We start from the raw sequence: 17,492 nt of genomic DNA on the forward strand, positions 1-17,492 counted from the left end.
CATTAACTCATCGGCAATAGGAGAGATTTGAGGATTGTTGAATAGACTTTATTGAACTCTTCTAACTTTTTTTTTGTAGCGCTGATTGTTGTTCCATTGATCTGTTGTGCTAAAAATTCCAACCATTTCGATTTATTGATTTTGTTCCTGTTTTTCAAGTTGAGAAGTTTGTTTTCTTGGCGATAGTTAGGGCTACTAGTAGGGGTGTTATGATCTGTGTTGAATTTGTGCGGAGTGTCTCCAGAATACAGAGTGTACATACAGAAGGGAAAAATGGAATATTGCAGCCAAGGAATACAAACAGTGGAGTTGTTACTTGTTCCCAGAAATGTTGTATTGGCGGGCAGAGCCAGAGTGCATGGAGGCAGTTGTCTGTTGTATTAAGTGTACAATGAGTGAATATATATATATGTACATATATACTTGATGTTATCACCTCACCATCTTTGTCTAGTGTTGATAATGTTCAGCAATCAGTTGAAGAGAAGATGCTTGATTTGAAAATGCTTTTGAAAAGGAGAGAGTGGCACATCTTCTGAGAACAACTTTTATATTACAGACTGTATATAAAACTGGACAGCTCCCAGAAGGGAAGCCATATCATCTTGACCGCCCCCTGTTGGCTTACTGCCAACAGAAAAAAGCCAAAATATGTGTCAAACATTGGATGGTCATGTGTTATTTTCCAGTAAGTTCAGTTTTAATAAGTTGTGATACTGTAAAAATAGGGTGAAGCATCATGATTGATAGCTGAGACTGACTCGCAATTGTTTGAGCGTGTGTACCGGATTACATCAGCTCCATTCCACCATCACTACTGCGCAGACACTGGCTCCAACATTTTTTTACAATGGCTGAAAATGGTGATGAGTCGTCCATCCATATTTGTGGTCTCTACTCGAAAATAAAACAATCATTTAAAGAATTTACTTGACAGCATATTATCTTTGAGTTTACACTACATTTCTCAGCGATTATACAGGTGTTTATTTGATCAAAGGGCTCCTTGTTTATTCATCCACAAATACATGATAATCACGTGAGGGTAAAGTGCGGTCATACTGCATGAAGCACAACCGCAGACACAGAGGCAAGCATGGCCTTTATCAGTGTCCCAGCACCATTTGAGCAACGAGACAGAAAACAACACTGACATTTCAAAGGTAAGACAAAAGCTACTGTAGATAACCTTTTACCAGCTTGTACTGTCTCTGTGTATATGTGAGTGTGTGTGTGTGTGTGTGTGTGTGTGTGAGAGAGAGCGAGAGAGTGTGAGAGTGTGTGTGTGTGTGTGTGAGGTCTAGGTGTTGCTCATGTTATGGGGACCTAAATCTATATACACAGCAATTTCACTTCCTCATGGGGACAAAGAGCAATGCCCTGTCCCAATTCCTCTCACTTGGCCTTATCCCTGGATATAAAGTGCCCTTTGCTGGGCATGTTCCAAACGGAGCCACAGGGAAGAGGGCTAGAAAATCTTCCTTTAGGAAGTGATACACCACTCGCTAAAACATTAGCTGCCAACCAATGTTATAACAGTGACAAACAATATCAACTAATGTTATTGTATTAATAGCCGTTATCAACTAACATTATAATCGAGACCCATCTGACAACTGCAGGACAGATGGGGCAGATTGATCTCTTGATCAATACACAGTCAGTCAGCGTGTTTGTTATTTCAATGTAACATTAGTCTTGTCCATAGCAACTTCTGCCCCGCAGTAAAAACGTTATAACAGGAGCGCTGACGTTTTTTTCAAACTTCATAACAAGCGTTACCTGTTAGTCTCACTTTGACGTGAAAAGCGATTTTTCTGAAACGCTTGTCACAGCGATACAGTGCCATTTTCATTTGCTGCTGGATTAAAATAAGATATTCTGCTGGATGTAAATGTTTTTTTAATGATTATTATGCAAGCTTTCATACTTACATGAGAATTTACACACAGCTGTTGCCATCTTGATTCGCTTCTTCCATTCACAAAGCATTCGGGAATTCCCGTATATCCCTTCGCTTTTAGGGGGGTCCTGAATACACTACGGTTGAAGGGGTGTTATAAGGGCTAGATGGCCCAATAATATAAATTATCCCGATTCTGTCTCAGCTGTCAATCATGACGTTTAACCCTGTTTTTATAGTATCAAATAACTAATTAAAATCAAAATGGGTTAGGGTGGCTAACCCACCAGGTGGCGATCGAGGCGCTTTGGCTTCACTTTTGGGATGCTGTCATATCGTCCATCTTTATATGCAGACTTTCAGGTATGAAAATGCCTTAAGGAGTACAAACAAAAAACACTTCAGGGTCTCTGCTCAGCTTCTCTGTTTGCATGTGTGTGTCACATATAACACAAACCTTAGTCTGAGACTACAAAGAACATTCATTCACAAACACACACGCAGTCCATTTCCTCTCTCCTACTCCATCAGCACATTGGCTCAATGAAAAGGATATTTACTTGCTGCCAGCTCTGTAGTTGAAGGACCAATTACTTTTGTACACTTTCATATATAAGTTTATAGAAGCAGCATTTCTCTGGTGTCTTCTCTCCAGACATGTTGCTCCCCTGTTCCTCATCACCCCCTCACTGTCTGTGTCTCTTCCTCCTGTTGCTAATGAGTGCGTTGCAGGTTTTCTGGCTGGACGCTCTTTTCTCCTGCTGCCATCTTTGTATCTATTCATATCACAGTAAGAGAGAAAGGTTCCCACAGGAAGCAGCCGGTGACTTGGAGCGTCGTTGCCTCCCAATTATTGCTCCCCTGACCTATACACATATCTGGGATGCCAGTACTCTCCTGTCAGACAGCTGAGTCATGCATCCTTTTTTTCCCTCTCTCTGTGGAGTGGACTGTGTAACTGCACCACTAATAGTTGATGGTGCAGGGGGAATCAAGGACAGACAATAAGTCAAAGTGTTAATTTAAATTTCTGCTTTAAGATGTTACAGTTCTCTAATGTAGCTCATAATGTCACTTATTATCCTCAGTCACACATTTGCTGAAATGAACCCAAAATACTAGGCTGCGTCTGAAATCACTCCCTCCTCCGCTTATTTAGTTTAGATGTGATTTATTAGTTAATTCCACAGCCTTTTAAGTTTTATAGTTTCTGATTAACTATATTTTTTCTTTCTTCCTTGTCTGGATAAATCACTGAACAGGCCAAATGGGCTCAAAGGCCCAAGGGATCACGGGGCTGTCGGACAAGAGCCTCTGGTTGAAGTGGTTAACCTGGTTAACATCTACAAAGAGACACAAAACCAAAGGGAAGAGACACGAAACATCCAGGAAGGGATGAAAAATGACCACAAATACAAAAACAACCACCTTTGGACACAAAAGGCTACAAATGACTGTAGCGATATACAAAACAAAGAACAGAAATAGGCTGGGTTTGTTTGTTGTCAATTTGTATCTCAGGGTTTTGCTCCTATGCAACAGGTTACTGTTTACTCAATATCAATCATCTGACAAGATTCTTTAATGGCCTGTGTACTTATTTCCACACAGTAACATAAATCTAGTTTGAACTGAAGTCTTAATCCTCATCTTCATTCATCACCCCTGTCCCTTTGTTTGTTTCTTGTGCAAAAACGACAGAAGGGATTTGTAGCACTCATCTAAACGAGGTTACAAAGTGCTCCACACAAAAGTCCATGGGAGAGGGGGAGAGAAAGATCAGGAACATCACACTTGAACTCTATAAGACTGATTGTTGTTATGAAAATAATTACAAGTCGCATGCTAGAAATGCTTTCCTGTAAAAATATGTTTTGAGCAGTGATTTGAAGATCGGTAGTGAGTTGGTGAGTGAAGTGGGGGAGTATGTGCTCAAAGGAGTTTACTTTATTTCCTCGAGTCTCACTGTTTTTTTGTACACACCCACAACTAGGGGGATCACTGCACCTGGCATTCTATTAGTTGGGGAGTTTTAAAAACGTTTTTGCTAGAGCAGAAGTGAAATCCAGAGTAGACATTTCATGGGCATGCAAAGCAATGTCAGCTTGGGGAGAAGCGCTGAAGCTGAAGCACAGAAAATCTGTCTAAGAAAAGAGAAGTTATCCTAAGTTATATGAAGCAACAGGCATCACCTTTCCCTGCATGTCTCCTGTAACATCAGCCTCTTAAAGTGCTCATCAGAGCTGCGACTGTCACGTCCAATTGGATTCTGCTGCGCAACTTCCTGATTCTCAGTAGACTTTAATGTACATCAGGGTTGATGAGATGGGATCTTAGGTTCCCTGCCCCCTCCGTGCTTGCCATCTCTCCACAGCCCCTCAGCTTTCTCCTTTTCTCTGTGTCCAATTACTGTTGTATTAACTCCATTAGAGAAACCATCAGTTGTGTAATTGGCCAATCAGCATGAAGACCCAGGCTTCTTATCAAGTTTCATAACAAATATTAAGCCTAACTGGAAACAGGAGTGCGCAACAGCGAGGCCCTGGGTGGCTCTTGCCCGAAACCTGCGGTTCACCCGCTAGCTTTCCGTCTGTTCTTTATCTTTCCACATCCTCTATCGCCCTGATGCCCTCTTTCCATCCTCTTATCGCCTCTTCCTGTGATCTGTCCATCATGTGGGGGATGTGCAAGATGCTGTTGGTCTTTTTTTTCCCTCCCCACTCTTTCCCGCTCTGTCTCCATGCCTGTGCCATAATGTCCTGCTGTCCCAATCTTATCTGCATGGTGTAATCAATAAATACAACAACAAAGATGTATCACGGTTTCTCTCTTCATCTGTCTCTCTCCCTCTGTCTCTCAAAAAGACTGGTGCAAACACAGATTACCGCCATCATTAGATAAACATGATGACTGTGTAGATGTAATTAGTGTTGAATCAACCACAATTAGCAGCAGAGAAATGAAAGCTGGATGACTGACATTCTGCTTTACAACAAATGTACATCTTGTACTTCTTTGGATGTAGATGCAGATCTGCCTTAGTTTTGTCCAGTAGGTTCACAACATCTTAATCTTAGCCCCAGGTGACAGGTGCTTAAACTGAATTTCACTTTTTTCCTCAAACAGCAGCTATTTCCTGAAATCCTTTATAGAGCATGTCTATTGTTTTGGATGGGTGAGTTGTTCAGAGGTGACTTCACTGCTCTTGGCAGACTGCCGGGCCAGAGAAAGCCACACAAAGTGAAGCAGCCACTGTGTAGTCAGTCAGTATTTACTGGGTATTTTTAATAATGTAAGTGTGCGGCAGCGGCTGGGAGGTTTCTGCCAGACTGTGTTTGTACCACCTCAGAGCCAGAGGATTGAAAGCAGTTTGACCTTGTCATTTCATTTCACTGCCCAAGTGCTTCCTCCAAGCCAGCACTGAAGGCATCAACAGAACAGAGCTGATAAAATAGTTCATGAAATAAATCACACATTTGTCCCTTAAAGCAACCAAATTGAACCTTTACCTTAAAATAGCACCCTCAAAATTTTAAGTGTGATGGTTCACTGACTTGGAATAGGTAGAATTGTGTTGCTTTCATCCTGCTCCTCACACTAAACGCCTGTTCTTGCTCTATTTAACTTTGGTGAATGGTTAGGATCTCCTGTGAGAAGTGTTCAAAGAAATCCCATTTTCTGAAGGAATTTCCAGAATCCTTCGACTCTTCTAAGCATTTGGATGAAACGGTATTTTATAAGAAAAAAATTTGAATCTCTTTTTAAAATTGTGTGTCCTATTTCAAGCAATTATTGTATGACACAAGGAAAATGTTAAAGTTATTTTTACGTTCACACCATGAATTGAGCCAGGTCTAATGCCATTTCTGCTTCTGTCATCGTGCAGTGGATGGAATATTTTTTTTATCCCACTGGTTTGAAGAGGGTTTTTGAAAATATCTTCATGAGAGAAACCTTATAAACGACCTGCCTGGTTTATTAAATATTAACAGAATAATATTTTTCAGAAAAACATTTTGAAAAACAACTAGTCCGAGACACAAACTGGGACTAGTTTGCAACAAGACACAAATTCTTGTCTTTTCTCCTGCATGAAAGTGTGGTGCTAGTTGCCTGTCTGCCGCCTCCAGGCCCAGGATGTTCTTTCTTACCTCATAACATGCACACCACCTTGTGCGCTCACACTGGGAACATGTTATGGTGTTAATCATAAAATTTCTAACCTCAGCTGTGATGTTGCATTTTACTTTACTTGATGAAAAAAAAACATCTCATCTAATCCTCTCTCCACACGACTCTCTTCTGACTAGCTTTCTCCATGACTTGTTCTTCCTAAATTGTGTCTTTGCTTCCTGCCGCCTCTTGTCCCAGTAGTGCTCTCTCTCTCTCCCTCCCTTCATTTGTGGGTGAGGTCAGTCACTGTGACGTAGCTGTTCCATCACCCCTGAGACAATCCAGGCAGCAAGGACAATAGCACCTTGTCTTCTCCCACTCTCCCTCGCGGACACGCACTCTCGGCAAACAGCATCTCTCTGCGTGCAGGTGTGAGATAGGTGTCGTCCTTGGGCCGCACACAGGGCGCCACAGAGGGGACAGGGACCGGTGTCTGAAAAAGCTTTTACTTTTCACTGGTCAGCGGCAGAAAACACCTACTGACAAGAGAAAGATCAATGAACAGCAAAAAAAACTTTTTTTAATCTTTTTTTTCACTCTTGGCTTATGATGCTCATTCAAACATTGCCCACCCTTTGATACTGTGAAGTAATACACTGCCTCACTCACAAAGACACAGTGGTGTATTGTGTGAGTGCTGAGCCTGGGAAAGAAATGGCTGGTACGTTCTTTTTCAGAATGAGGAATAGGGCTAAACATGATTCGGGTTTGCCCTGAAATGGCAAAAGGAGACAGGCTTGCTTTGTCTGATGTTTTTTCCAATCTTTATTTTGGTGTAGGTAAAAATGGACACTGTGGCTGTGACGTTGACCGTCAATGAGAATTGCTGAGTAAATTCAAGGGCTCCACTCCTGAAGGACTCAAGTTCACTATTTTCAAATTTTCATACTGTGCAATATCAAGTGTCTTTGCTGCTCACAACCACTTCACAAAGCTGCATAAGAGAAGACAGAAGGGGCTTTTATGGTTCCAGCTAATGAATGGAAAGTAGGGGCATGTTAATTTCACATTAACACTCAATTAAATCTTTCTTCCTGCGCTTCCATTCACTTAATCTGAAGTGATCAGTTACAGCTCTCCACTTGGAGGGGAAACATGGTGCACATCCTGTAAAACCTGATACAAATTCTATTTTCACTGTAACAATGGGAACTTGCTGACACTCAGTAAAGCACATACCTCCACAAAGGCCCAGGAGTCTCCTCATGAAACCTCATTTAAATTCACTAGAGCCAGGTTTTTCTGTTCTTGTTCATCTTGATCATACTCAGCGTAAGAAAAAACCCATCTCAATGCATCATATTTGAAGTTGTACCTTCAGAGATATCACAGCTAATCCTCCTGCTGTCTCCCAGTGGGAGCTCAACCTTTCACATGTGGCATCATTAATGTGCTCTTATGCCTCTGAGTACGGCACAAAGAAAAAAGCATAATGGAGAGCGGAGGCCTCTTGTTCCAAACGACTTTTCTTTAAAGTGTCCTTGATGTCCTCTGGGACTCCAGAGAGCCGATACAACTCTTCACTGTGTATTTCCAACAGACTCACTGACTGACATAAAAATCTATATAAAACCTATATAATCTTTAGGTTGCAGGCCTATACTGGATATGAACTGGACTGACACAGACAGTGGTGGTTGTTCACACATATCTGGTTTTTCAGGTTGTTGAAAACAGGGTTATTAGTAATTATCCTATCTTTTCTTATCATTAGCATAATAATGAAAATATAAATAAAATGAGATATCCCAGTTGAGCAACATCTGTAGGGAGCACAGCTGGATAGCCAGTTGGCATCCGGACCTATGGAGAGGCAGATGGTTTTCTATCAAACCTGCAAACATGCTGAGTCATGTTGGAACATCAGGTCAGAAGCTGTTTTCTAGAGAGAAGAATGACTTCTGAGGGTAAATAAAAGTATTCTGTAACATTGTCCTTAGGCCACACTCTGAAAATAAGGGAAGGATCGTGCGTCTGCCTGAGAGGACGGGTGAATTGTGATGGACTCGAACATCAATAAATCAACCTTCTTTATTGTGTCCTCTTCTCTACAGGAAACAGGAGCAGCTGAACATCTCCACTGTCCCTCTGGGAGAATGTCCCCCCTCACCACCCCGCACTGCACCGCCCAGCATGAAGGTAGGACAGGACACACACGAGCATTGATGTGGATGTGCACACATATTTGTCTCAACACACACACCCACACTCACCCAAAAACATTGATTTACTGACTTTTTCTTTGACAAACTTTGCCCTTTAGACCTTTAAACCAATCAGAAAACGTATTGATTCTAAATATCCTCATTGAGAAACCGCTTCAGCAAGCGCAGCAGGTCAGAGACAAGCTGCAGTGTCACAACTACTTAAAATTCACAATGTGACACACATAACAAAACTACAATTAAAACAAAGGAAGGTATTTCTTTACAGTTGACACTGCTTTATCTCTTACATTGATCAGCCACAGCAGTGAAACTGGTAACTGAAACACATACATTCCATTAACATCTAACTAAATGAATTGTATAAAGTTAATAAAAGATGTACAAGGTGGTTAGCACTGTCGCTTCTCAGCAGGAAGGTTTCCGGTTCGGATCGTGGTTTGGCACATGATTCTCTTGATTTTTGAGATTTTTCATGGGGCGTCAAGTTAGGTCAGATTCTCCTCAAAAAAGGTTCTCCATAATTTATGTCCAATCTTTCTCTCACAGACAGTAAACACAGCTACTTCACTGTGTAAATTGACTCCCTCAGTTTTGCCATGGCAGCTCCTCTATGCTTAGAGTGATGTAATCCTTTTGTCAGTGTATTAATAAATTATATAAATCATTCTGAAGGCAGAATAAGAGCCCGAGATGACAAGCAAAGGCAAGAACAGGACTGTGTTCTGTGACACTGCCATACATTCCTTTTTCCGCCTCATAATTTTACTCCTTATTCATTCTCAAGACCCTACTGTCAGTGTTTCCCACAGAGTTGATTCAGTCTGTTGTGGTAGCGTGGGTGCACATGCACGTAGTTGGCTAGCTGTGTACGTCGACTGTAAAAACTTTATGTTCGATAGCACTAACTTTTTACGTACATTTTTTGGGGTTCATCATTAAACTCTGGCGGGACAAATTAGAATATGGCGGGCTGAGTTTGGAGAATTGGGCCATGGCACTCTTGAGCTGCACACTGTGCAGTAGCTTTCAAGGTCATGAGCTTGCATGTTTTTACTTCTACAATGATTTGGAGCCTTTAGGTTGGTTTGGCTCTTTCCAATAAAATACTGTGTTTTGAACAAGGAATTGCAGTTGAAATATGGTTGTACAGGCTGTGCTGACCACAAATTGTCAAGTTCAGTCAAGAGGATCCTCTTTCTCGTGTTGTCTCATTGATCCATGAGATTATTGTGCACACGTAGAGAAAACATTTCATAATCTATATGATATTATGAGGTGTAATGATTTCAGACATACATTACTGACTATTCAGCTGACGAATTTGTCCTTCCTGTTTCCTCCAGCATGTTAAAAGAGGGGATACATTTTCCAGGGAGGCAGATTAAGAAATACAGAAACTGGCTCCTGCAGAATAGAGCCCCTTGTGTAGCATGTCACCTTGAACTAAGCCATCATTATTGAACCAGCTGACGACAACACAGAGGGAGAAAGTACAGAAAGGAGGAGAGTCATACAGGGATAAAGTTTGCTCAGTGGAATATATACTGTCAGGCCAGGGTAGAAAATATAATAATAACCTAAGACTGATATGATGAATGAGAAAAATACAGATCAAGCCTTAAAGGATAAATTTCCTACTCAGTGTTCAGCTGATTTCTGGCAATTATAAATCACAAACCCACAGTTTTTCTGAAAGTTACAATTTCATACAATCATAGTTCCCGTTAAATTAAACCCAAGACTTTTCAGATTGTTGCTGCTGTCTGCACTAAATAAGAGAAATAAAAGGTGTGGAACAAAGCAAATGTGATTCTGTGGCTCATAAATGAAAGATTGAATCTGAAAGTCTAAATGCAGTAATATTGACCAAACCAAGTCTCCACCGCTTCGCTGTGAGTTTTTATACACACCAATTTCAATCTGGTCCTGTGTTGTGCGTGTTCACACATGATTGCACAGGCTACACGTTGTTGCTACACAACGTACTTATTTGCATTGCCCTTCCAATACAGTGGCCATAAACACAAGCCACCTGGTCGGCCAGACTTGCATGACAATGGAGGTTTTATAAACCTGGTACACACATGGCTACTGTGCTCTTTAGCTGGTTGTAGGACGATAATGACTTTATATAAGCAAACAGAACATGCTTTAAAAAGTTAAAGTAAGGAAATGTTGTCTCTTTGAGGTCTTTTATTGTTTAGGAGAGGTTATCTAGAGGTCAGAGGTCATAACAGTGGTGCGTAAACATCACAGTTTCCATATTAAGATGGATAACATTAACAGCTCCCCACAAGGGAGGCCATCGCCATCTGGTGGCTGGCTGCAGTATAGGCTATAGATCCTGCCTCCTCCATATTAATGAATGGGACATGGACCGAACTAAAAAGTCAAAGTAAATGTTTTATTTAAGGAGGTTCAGTCAGACAACTCATGTCATGTTTGAAATGTTGATTGCAGCAGCAGAACAGAGTTAGGGTTTGGTGTCTAGTTTCTGACTTCATCCCTTCCCCAGAGAAGATAACCTTAATATGATGGGGGTGGAATGGCAGGGCTGAATCGACAGGCAGCGATACTGACGCAGGGCAGCAGAGGCATTGACAAGCAAAGGGAGAGATGGGAAATCTTTACAGCTTAAAAAGACCATCGTTTGTATTATAGAGGGTCGTGGATGAGGGGCAGCTCGAGTTTGCTGCCTGAACTAGTTCACAGTTAGGGTGTCATTTTCCGATAAGATTGGGTTTAATTATTTAATGCTATAAAAACGCTGTGAAACGTCAAGATTGACAGCTGAGGCAGACTCGCGATTGGTGGAGCATATGTATTGGCAGGACCTCGCTGCCACGTCTCGGTTGTATCGGCTCTCTGGAGTCCCAGGGGACATCAAGGACACTTTTAAGAAAAGTCCTTTGGGACAAGAGGCCTCCACTGTCCTTCATTATGCTTTTTTTCTTTGTGCCGTACTCAAAGGCATAAGAGCACATAATTGATGCCACATGTGAAAGGTTGATCTGCCACAGCAGGAGGATTAGCTGTTAGATCTAAAGGTACAACTTCAAATGATGGCGCTGTTTATATTCGAGATATTGGGAGGAAGTGGAGAGGTGTTTCCCATCTTTATCTATGTTAAACATATTAGTTAGCAGTGGTGGAAAGTAATAAAGTATGCTCACTCAAGTACTCGACTTTATTCATGAACTGAGTATTTCTACTCCTGCAGACAAATAGAAAGGGTTAAGTCCTATAATCCAATTTAATTACAGGTAATGCAGCCTGTGTGTGTGTGTGTGTGTGTGTGTGCGCGCGCTCTGTAGTCACACTGTTTTAATGTCAACAGTCAACTTGACGCTTCCATCAAGACAGCAAAACATAGACCATTAGACAGCTGTTAATCCAGACCTACAGAGTGTGTATGTGTGTATTTTGTGTTGTTTTTGTGTAGTGTATAGACATATACACACTGGAATGGCCGCTTTTGTTTTGTTGAATGCCGCCTTACTTGATTTTCCTGTTTGAGCTTGAGACGTTTAAAAGCAAAATAGAGATTAAAAGTGAGTGGGAGGGAAGTTCTTTAGTAAATGTAGACTGTAGAGGATGTTAGAATAGAAGTAGGAAAGATAGAAGGAAGACAGGGAGGGTTCAGATGTAGCTGCTGTTGTTAAGGTAAGTCTGTATTTTAACTAAAAAGACATAAACTTTCCTCAGAAAGTGTGTTTACCTGCATATAAATCCTGCAATTGCAATGAATCTAATCTAAGAGGATTTTTACAACCTAACCTAACAGTGCAGCAGAATAATTGCAGTTACAGTCAGTGTTGTGATTGAATTATACAGACGACGCATCCTTTAAACTTTCATGGTTATATGTTTTATTCATAGCAGATTTACTCCCACGTTTACAGCATATCACAACAGTATTTCATAACCCAAGGGCCACACCAAAACAGTTTTGACTGAGGTATCAAATACAAATGTGTGTCAGTGCATATATGAGCCAGTTTTCCACCTACAGGGCTCTGTAACTGTATTTTAATGCACATCTGTCCCATCCACTCATGCCCCCACCTTGTCGTGGAAAGACGTGTCTGTGGATCACGCTGCAGTCATTTTAGGACATTGCAAACTCTGAGGTGCAGCTAGTCTGAACAAAGCTCTCACATGTTGCAGGCAGAAGTGAAATGCATTCGACTAAACAGGGAGGGACTGTTGTGGCTATAACAAGAGCTCAACGTGTGAAAAGAAACAAAGCACTTTAGCTGTGTTAGAGTTTAATTTTTATTATTTTTAATTAAATTTAATTATATTATAAGTTAACTGGATATTTATATGTATTATGCTTTTTATCCTGAAGATGTCAGGACATGATCATTGCCGTCGACGTGCGGTTGAATATGTTCATGACTCCACATGAATATGTAAGAATTCTTGCAGCCGCTGAGTGTCAGAAGCAGCTGATCTAATCTGCCCGCAGTCTGTGGTAGGGTTGCCATGGGAGATAAGAGATGCTGATGTTGTTGCTGGGCAAGAGAGAGAGGGAGAGAAAGAGAGAGAGTTCGAAAAAAAAAAAAAAAACGAAACCGATAGAGAGAAGGAGAGGGAAAAGATAGAGAAATCAAAAACAGCCAAGAAATCCTGAGATGGTTAAGAAAGATAAGAGAAGAAATTAGCAGAATGCATCTCAGAGACAGAGAAACACAGGCGTCTCTTGTCCTTGCTGTTGTCTGGTCACTGTATAGTGGATATAGCTGATGATTGAGCACACTGTCAGCAGCACAGGAGCCCAAACACACCCAAACACGGCCAGAGGACCAGCTGCATCAGTGTCTTTTTAACTGGTCAACAGTCTGTAAGGGCGTTATATGATATCTTCATCAGAGAGGGAAGAACCTAAGGCTGCAAATACTGCTTTTAGTCTTTTAGTTCTGTTGCTCTCATGTAATTCAAGTTAACATTTCACACACACACACACACAGGTTTGCACAGCTATCCTTATTAGGACTTTGCATTGACTTCCATTCATTGTGGGGAGCCAAACCAAAACCTTATCCCTAACCTTCACCTTAACCTAACCATAATTCACATCTTACCTTTAACCCAATCCATTGGCCCATCTCGTCTAACAACGATTTAGCCTCTGGGGGCCACAGACAATAATTTAGGGCTTCTGGTGTACAGCAGATATCTGGAACAAGACTCTATCTTCAGTTCGCTGTACACTGTTAAAAGAGTTTCTTTTGTCACACACGTTTCTCCACACAAAACACAAACAGTGATATTGTTTTGAAGTGTTATACCAGATTTTGGCTGATCTCTATTAGCAGCTATCTTCACAGGAATAGAGACAAATTAAAAAAACTGATGTATTTTGGTCAATGTTCTTCCTCTTTTGTTCACTTCGCCTACAGATTGTTAATATTCACAACATGCAGAAAGAGTTTATAGAGATTACCCCTTAACCTTAACCATGACCTCAACCATGACGTGTAGTCTCATTAGGACCAGGTTATAGTCCCCATGAGGTCTAGTAGTCCTGACAAGGTCAGTGTTCATACCGGGAAAAGTCCTAAAGAGGTAACAAAAACAAGCACACGCACACACACACACACACACACACACACACACACGGCTAATATAAAATATGTTAATATTTACTAGTTAAATGTGTTGTAACCGGATACCTCTTTGATGTGTGTGTGCGTGCATGTGTGGGTCGTACTGTAGGAGTGGTGATGACAGATTTACAGATTTCCACCAAAGTGCAGGTAACCATTGTGAAGAATAAGCACTCATTTTGTATTACAATGGTTGTGTCAAAATGTAGACATTAAGAGTTTTTTACTGCTGGAATAGAGTCATTCAAACGGCTGTAAAACACCACACCTCTCTCACACCCCCCTGGTTGAAGAGCTGTGGTTCGATGGTGATGCATTTATCTCTGAGTTCCTCTTCTCTATCTTTATTTTATGGTGCTACAGAGTGTGCAACACCCTGACAGGTGCAGTGTAAGATAGTGCGTGATATTAGTCGTCATATTGATTTAAAGTAAGTCATAGTTGATTTTTTTTAATTTGTGAAATTAAATTATTTGATTCGATTTAACTTTTGGTTATATTCTGTGAACTGTACAGCAGCATTGAAAAAGGAAAATTCAGTGTTTTTGTAGATTCTGTACCAGAACTACTTATGTGAATTTCTTCCTCTCAGTCAGACTTTCTGTTAAATTGAAATTTATTTTATGACGGGAACATACAATCTACTTCATATGCATGCATGTATGTACACACATGTATAGTTTAAAACAGCCTACCCATGCACATTGCATTCACGTGTGATATGTGCACCAAACCTGCTGCACAAACACACGATGCACGTAGACCATTATCACCCTTACAGCTTCTATGCGACAAGGTGGAAGCCCGGGTGGGAGAATGTGTGAATGCGTTTGGGGATGCATGTGTCTGTGTGAGCGTGGTGTTGACGTGTGGGTGTGTGCTGCTCTCTAAGGAAGTGGCTGCTTATCAGTGTGTGCGTGCATGTGGGTGTGAGCACCGGTTGGGTGCGGCTCTGTCTTGCCCTCCAGACAGAGCTGCTGGAAGAGAGTCGTACACAGTCAGCTCTGTCTTGCCCTCCAGACAGAGCTGCTGTAAGAGAGTCGTACACAGTCAGCAGGCAATGTTGCCCATGTAAGACCTTTAAATTCAGACGTCTGGGGTTTAAACGGAGCGTCAAAACACCCTGCATGAGGTGTAAATTAACCTGTGTCCTGTCTGGTGTCAGTAGATGTTTGTGAGGTTTACATCATTGTTTTGCAAGTTTTGAAATCTGCCTCTCTCTCTGTTTCAGTCTGCGGAGTTCTTTGATATGCTGGAGAGAATGCAGGTATGAGATTCTCAAAATTTCTACTTTACTTTCTTGTAAATCCCACTTATTTCTCTACTTTCCCTGCATCTCCTCCTCATGACACCATCTCTATGTCCTTCTTTCTACTCCACCTCTTTAGTGTTGAGCAATAATTGCATATTTGCAGTGTAGCAGCATGTCTGTGCTTTCAGGAGATTGTTACACATTGATTGTTTCATATGTTATTTTTAAATCCGTCATCCAATATAAACCGCCACGCACAGAGACCTTGCTCACTGAGTCTGATGCTTGTTAATCTATTTGTTCCAAAAATTAGCAGGAGGTAAAATGGAGTTGAGCAGTGAGGATGATTTCAGGTCTGAAGCTGTCAGGAACAAGGTCAATTTAATCTTCTGAAGAACTAAATGCGAAAGGATCACTTTTGGTTCTAAGTCTATTTCAGGATATCTGTGGTTTGATACGCTACCAGCACTGAGGCCGTATATTCAAACTAGGAAACAAATTTCTATGATTCCACTGTCCCGAACAGCTTAAACAACTCTCTGGAACACCTCTGACATCCGAGCTGTTCCGAAATCTTAAATGAAAGTTTCAGAGTCGAAATGTAAACGTGATTGACGCAACAGGGGGTCGCATTTATTTTTAAACGTGCGACAACATCGGACGAAAAATACGAACTTGGTGTGCAAAGGCATTTGAACTGGGTAGAACTTTGAACGGGACGTGAAGATGCTGAGATGGGTCTGTCGCAGGTCTGCTGGGTTTAGTCTGTTGCTCAGTCTGTGGTCTGCGGACTGACGTAACTGTTTTTCTCCCTCTCTCAGTATGAAATACATTGATTTTTTTCTTCTTCTGAATAGTTTGTGCCTCTCTCTGTGTGCAACCACTTTGTTCCAGCCACAGGCCCCTAAGGACGTGGGCAGTCTTGGTTCTAGAAATATTGCAGGGAATGAGATGAGTCAGATTTGTTGATTTAGGTCTGAACGTGATTTGTCTCAGAGAGGAAAGAGTTAAGGAAAGTTGCCTTACTTTGAGAAAGATGTATTTACACCTTTATAAAATATTTTACAACACACTATAATGTATTTGAAACCAAATGTTTATCAATATATTTTAACAAGTATATCTGCTGCTGGTAAGACTAAACCCCACGATCCCATCACTTTTCTAAAATTCAAGTTTGAAAGAATTTGATATGAGGTCGAACACTTGACATTGCTCTGCTCGTCTGTGGTGCCTCCTCTGCTGCCTCAGTTTGTTGAAGAGCTAACAGGTGAGTCCACAGATTTGTTGCTGGGCATATATTGAGCAATTTGAGTCCATTATTGAACCGATCTATGTGACTCATTTCAGAATCGGACCGAATTTCAATTTCCTTGTGCATTGTTTGTCGTGCAGTGTACAGGGGTTACGAGGGGCAACCAGATGCTCCCGACCACCCGTCAAATGGTACAATTAAATTCTGGCATGTCACACATTTTGGTCGGCCGTCATCAGTCATGAGTTGATTCTTCAAACTCAGCCCCTTTTCCCCCAGAATGTCGGCACGAAATGGCAAAACTCAATAGTAGAAAATGCAGCAAGAAAGAAAGAGAAAAAGGGAATCTTACATACAATCAGAATGAGGCTAGTGATCAATATACAATACAGTAGCTTTGAATGTGGTTTGCTTTCTTGCTAGTCAACTCAAAATGCTAACGTCTCCTAAGCTACCTGCGTTTCTCACCATGTCTCTCCCTTTTCAGTGTTAGTTTACAAACTTCTATTCCTTCTTCTTTGATAAAAACAAGGAGGAACTGACAGCAACATACAATTTGAGCAGGAAGATCATGTCAGACAGTGGGAGAGTTACAGTGTGAGCGCATAAATGTTTAGCTTTGGCCTTCAATCCCAGATGATTTACACGAACAACGTGAGGTAGAATTGAATCTCTAAAGTTGCACAGTGTTCACCCAGCTTAAGGCAGCTGCCCTGCATGAAGTCAGCCATCCCTTTGTTTTGCCATCTACGGTGTAGAACACGAAACGCATCCATACGCAGTGTCTCGATTCTGATAGTGAGCACCCTACGCTGGATCTTAAAGCAAAAAACTTAAGGTGGTCTGATGCGCTTCGAGACTGTATATTTTAAACTCAAACAGGTCATGTCAGTTCAAATGAAACCGCCCCCACGTTTGTATGACTATTCCGGTTTTGATTGATAAATGACAGAAACCCATCAAAAAATATTTCCTGAGCTTCCTGCCTGATACAACGTCATCCTCACTTTATATCAAAGAAAACATTTTGAATACATCAATAAGCCTCATGTTGCACTGGTTGACATGTTCCTTCAGGTTAAATAAGGTCAGATCTACCATACTGCTGCTCTAAATACTCACTAGTTAA

The 17,492-nt window shown here is 41.2% G+C and overlaps 1 protein-coding gene across 9 annotated transcripts in view; it reads left to right on the forward strand.

Annotated features, from left to right (window-relative positions):
- The window catches only part of rap1gap2a (RAP1 GTPase activating protein 2a), a 93,268-nt gene that overhangs the window by 59,415 nt on the left and 16,361 nt on the right, over positions 1 to 17,492 (forward strand). For 7 of the 9 annotated variants that reach the window (XM_034603331.1, XM_034603332.1, XM_034603333.1 and 4 more), the window contains 2 exons: positions 8,131 to 8,215; positions 15,088 to 15,123. In XM_034603331.1, coding sequence (XP_034459222.1) covers positions 8,131 to 8,215; positions 15,088 to 15,123 — 121 coding nt within the window. Of the gene's footprint in view, positions 1 to 8,130; positions 8,216 to 14,905; positions 14,928 to 15,087; positions 15,124 to 17,492 lie in introns of those variants that run through there. The other 2 variants (XM_034603338.1, XM_034603337.1) reach the window with 2 other exon arrangements.

The sequence above is a fragment of the Hippoglossus hippoglossus genome, chromosome 13 (genome assembly GCF_009819705.1).
Source record: "Hippoglossus hippoglossus isolate fHipHip1 chromosome 13, fHipHip1.pri, whole genome shotgun sequence".
In the NCBI taxonomy this organism is placed as follows: domain Eukaryota; kingdom Metazoa; phylum Chordata; class Actinopteri; order Pleuronectiformes; family Pleuronectidae; genus Hippoglossus; species Hippoglossus hippoglossus.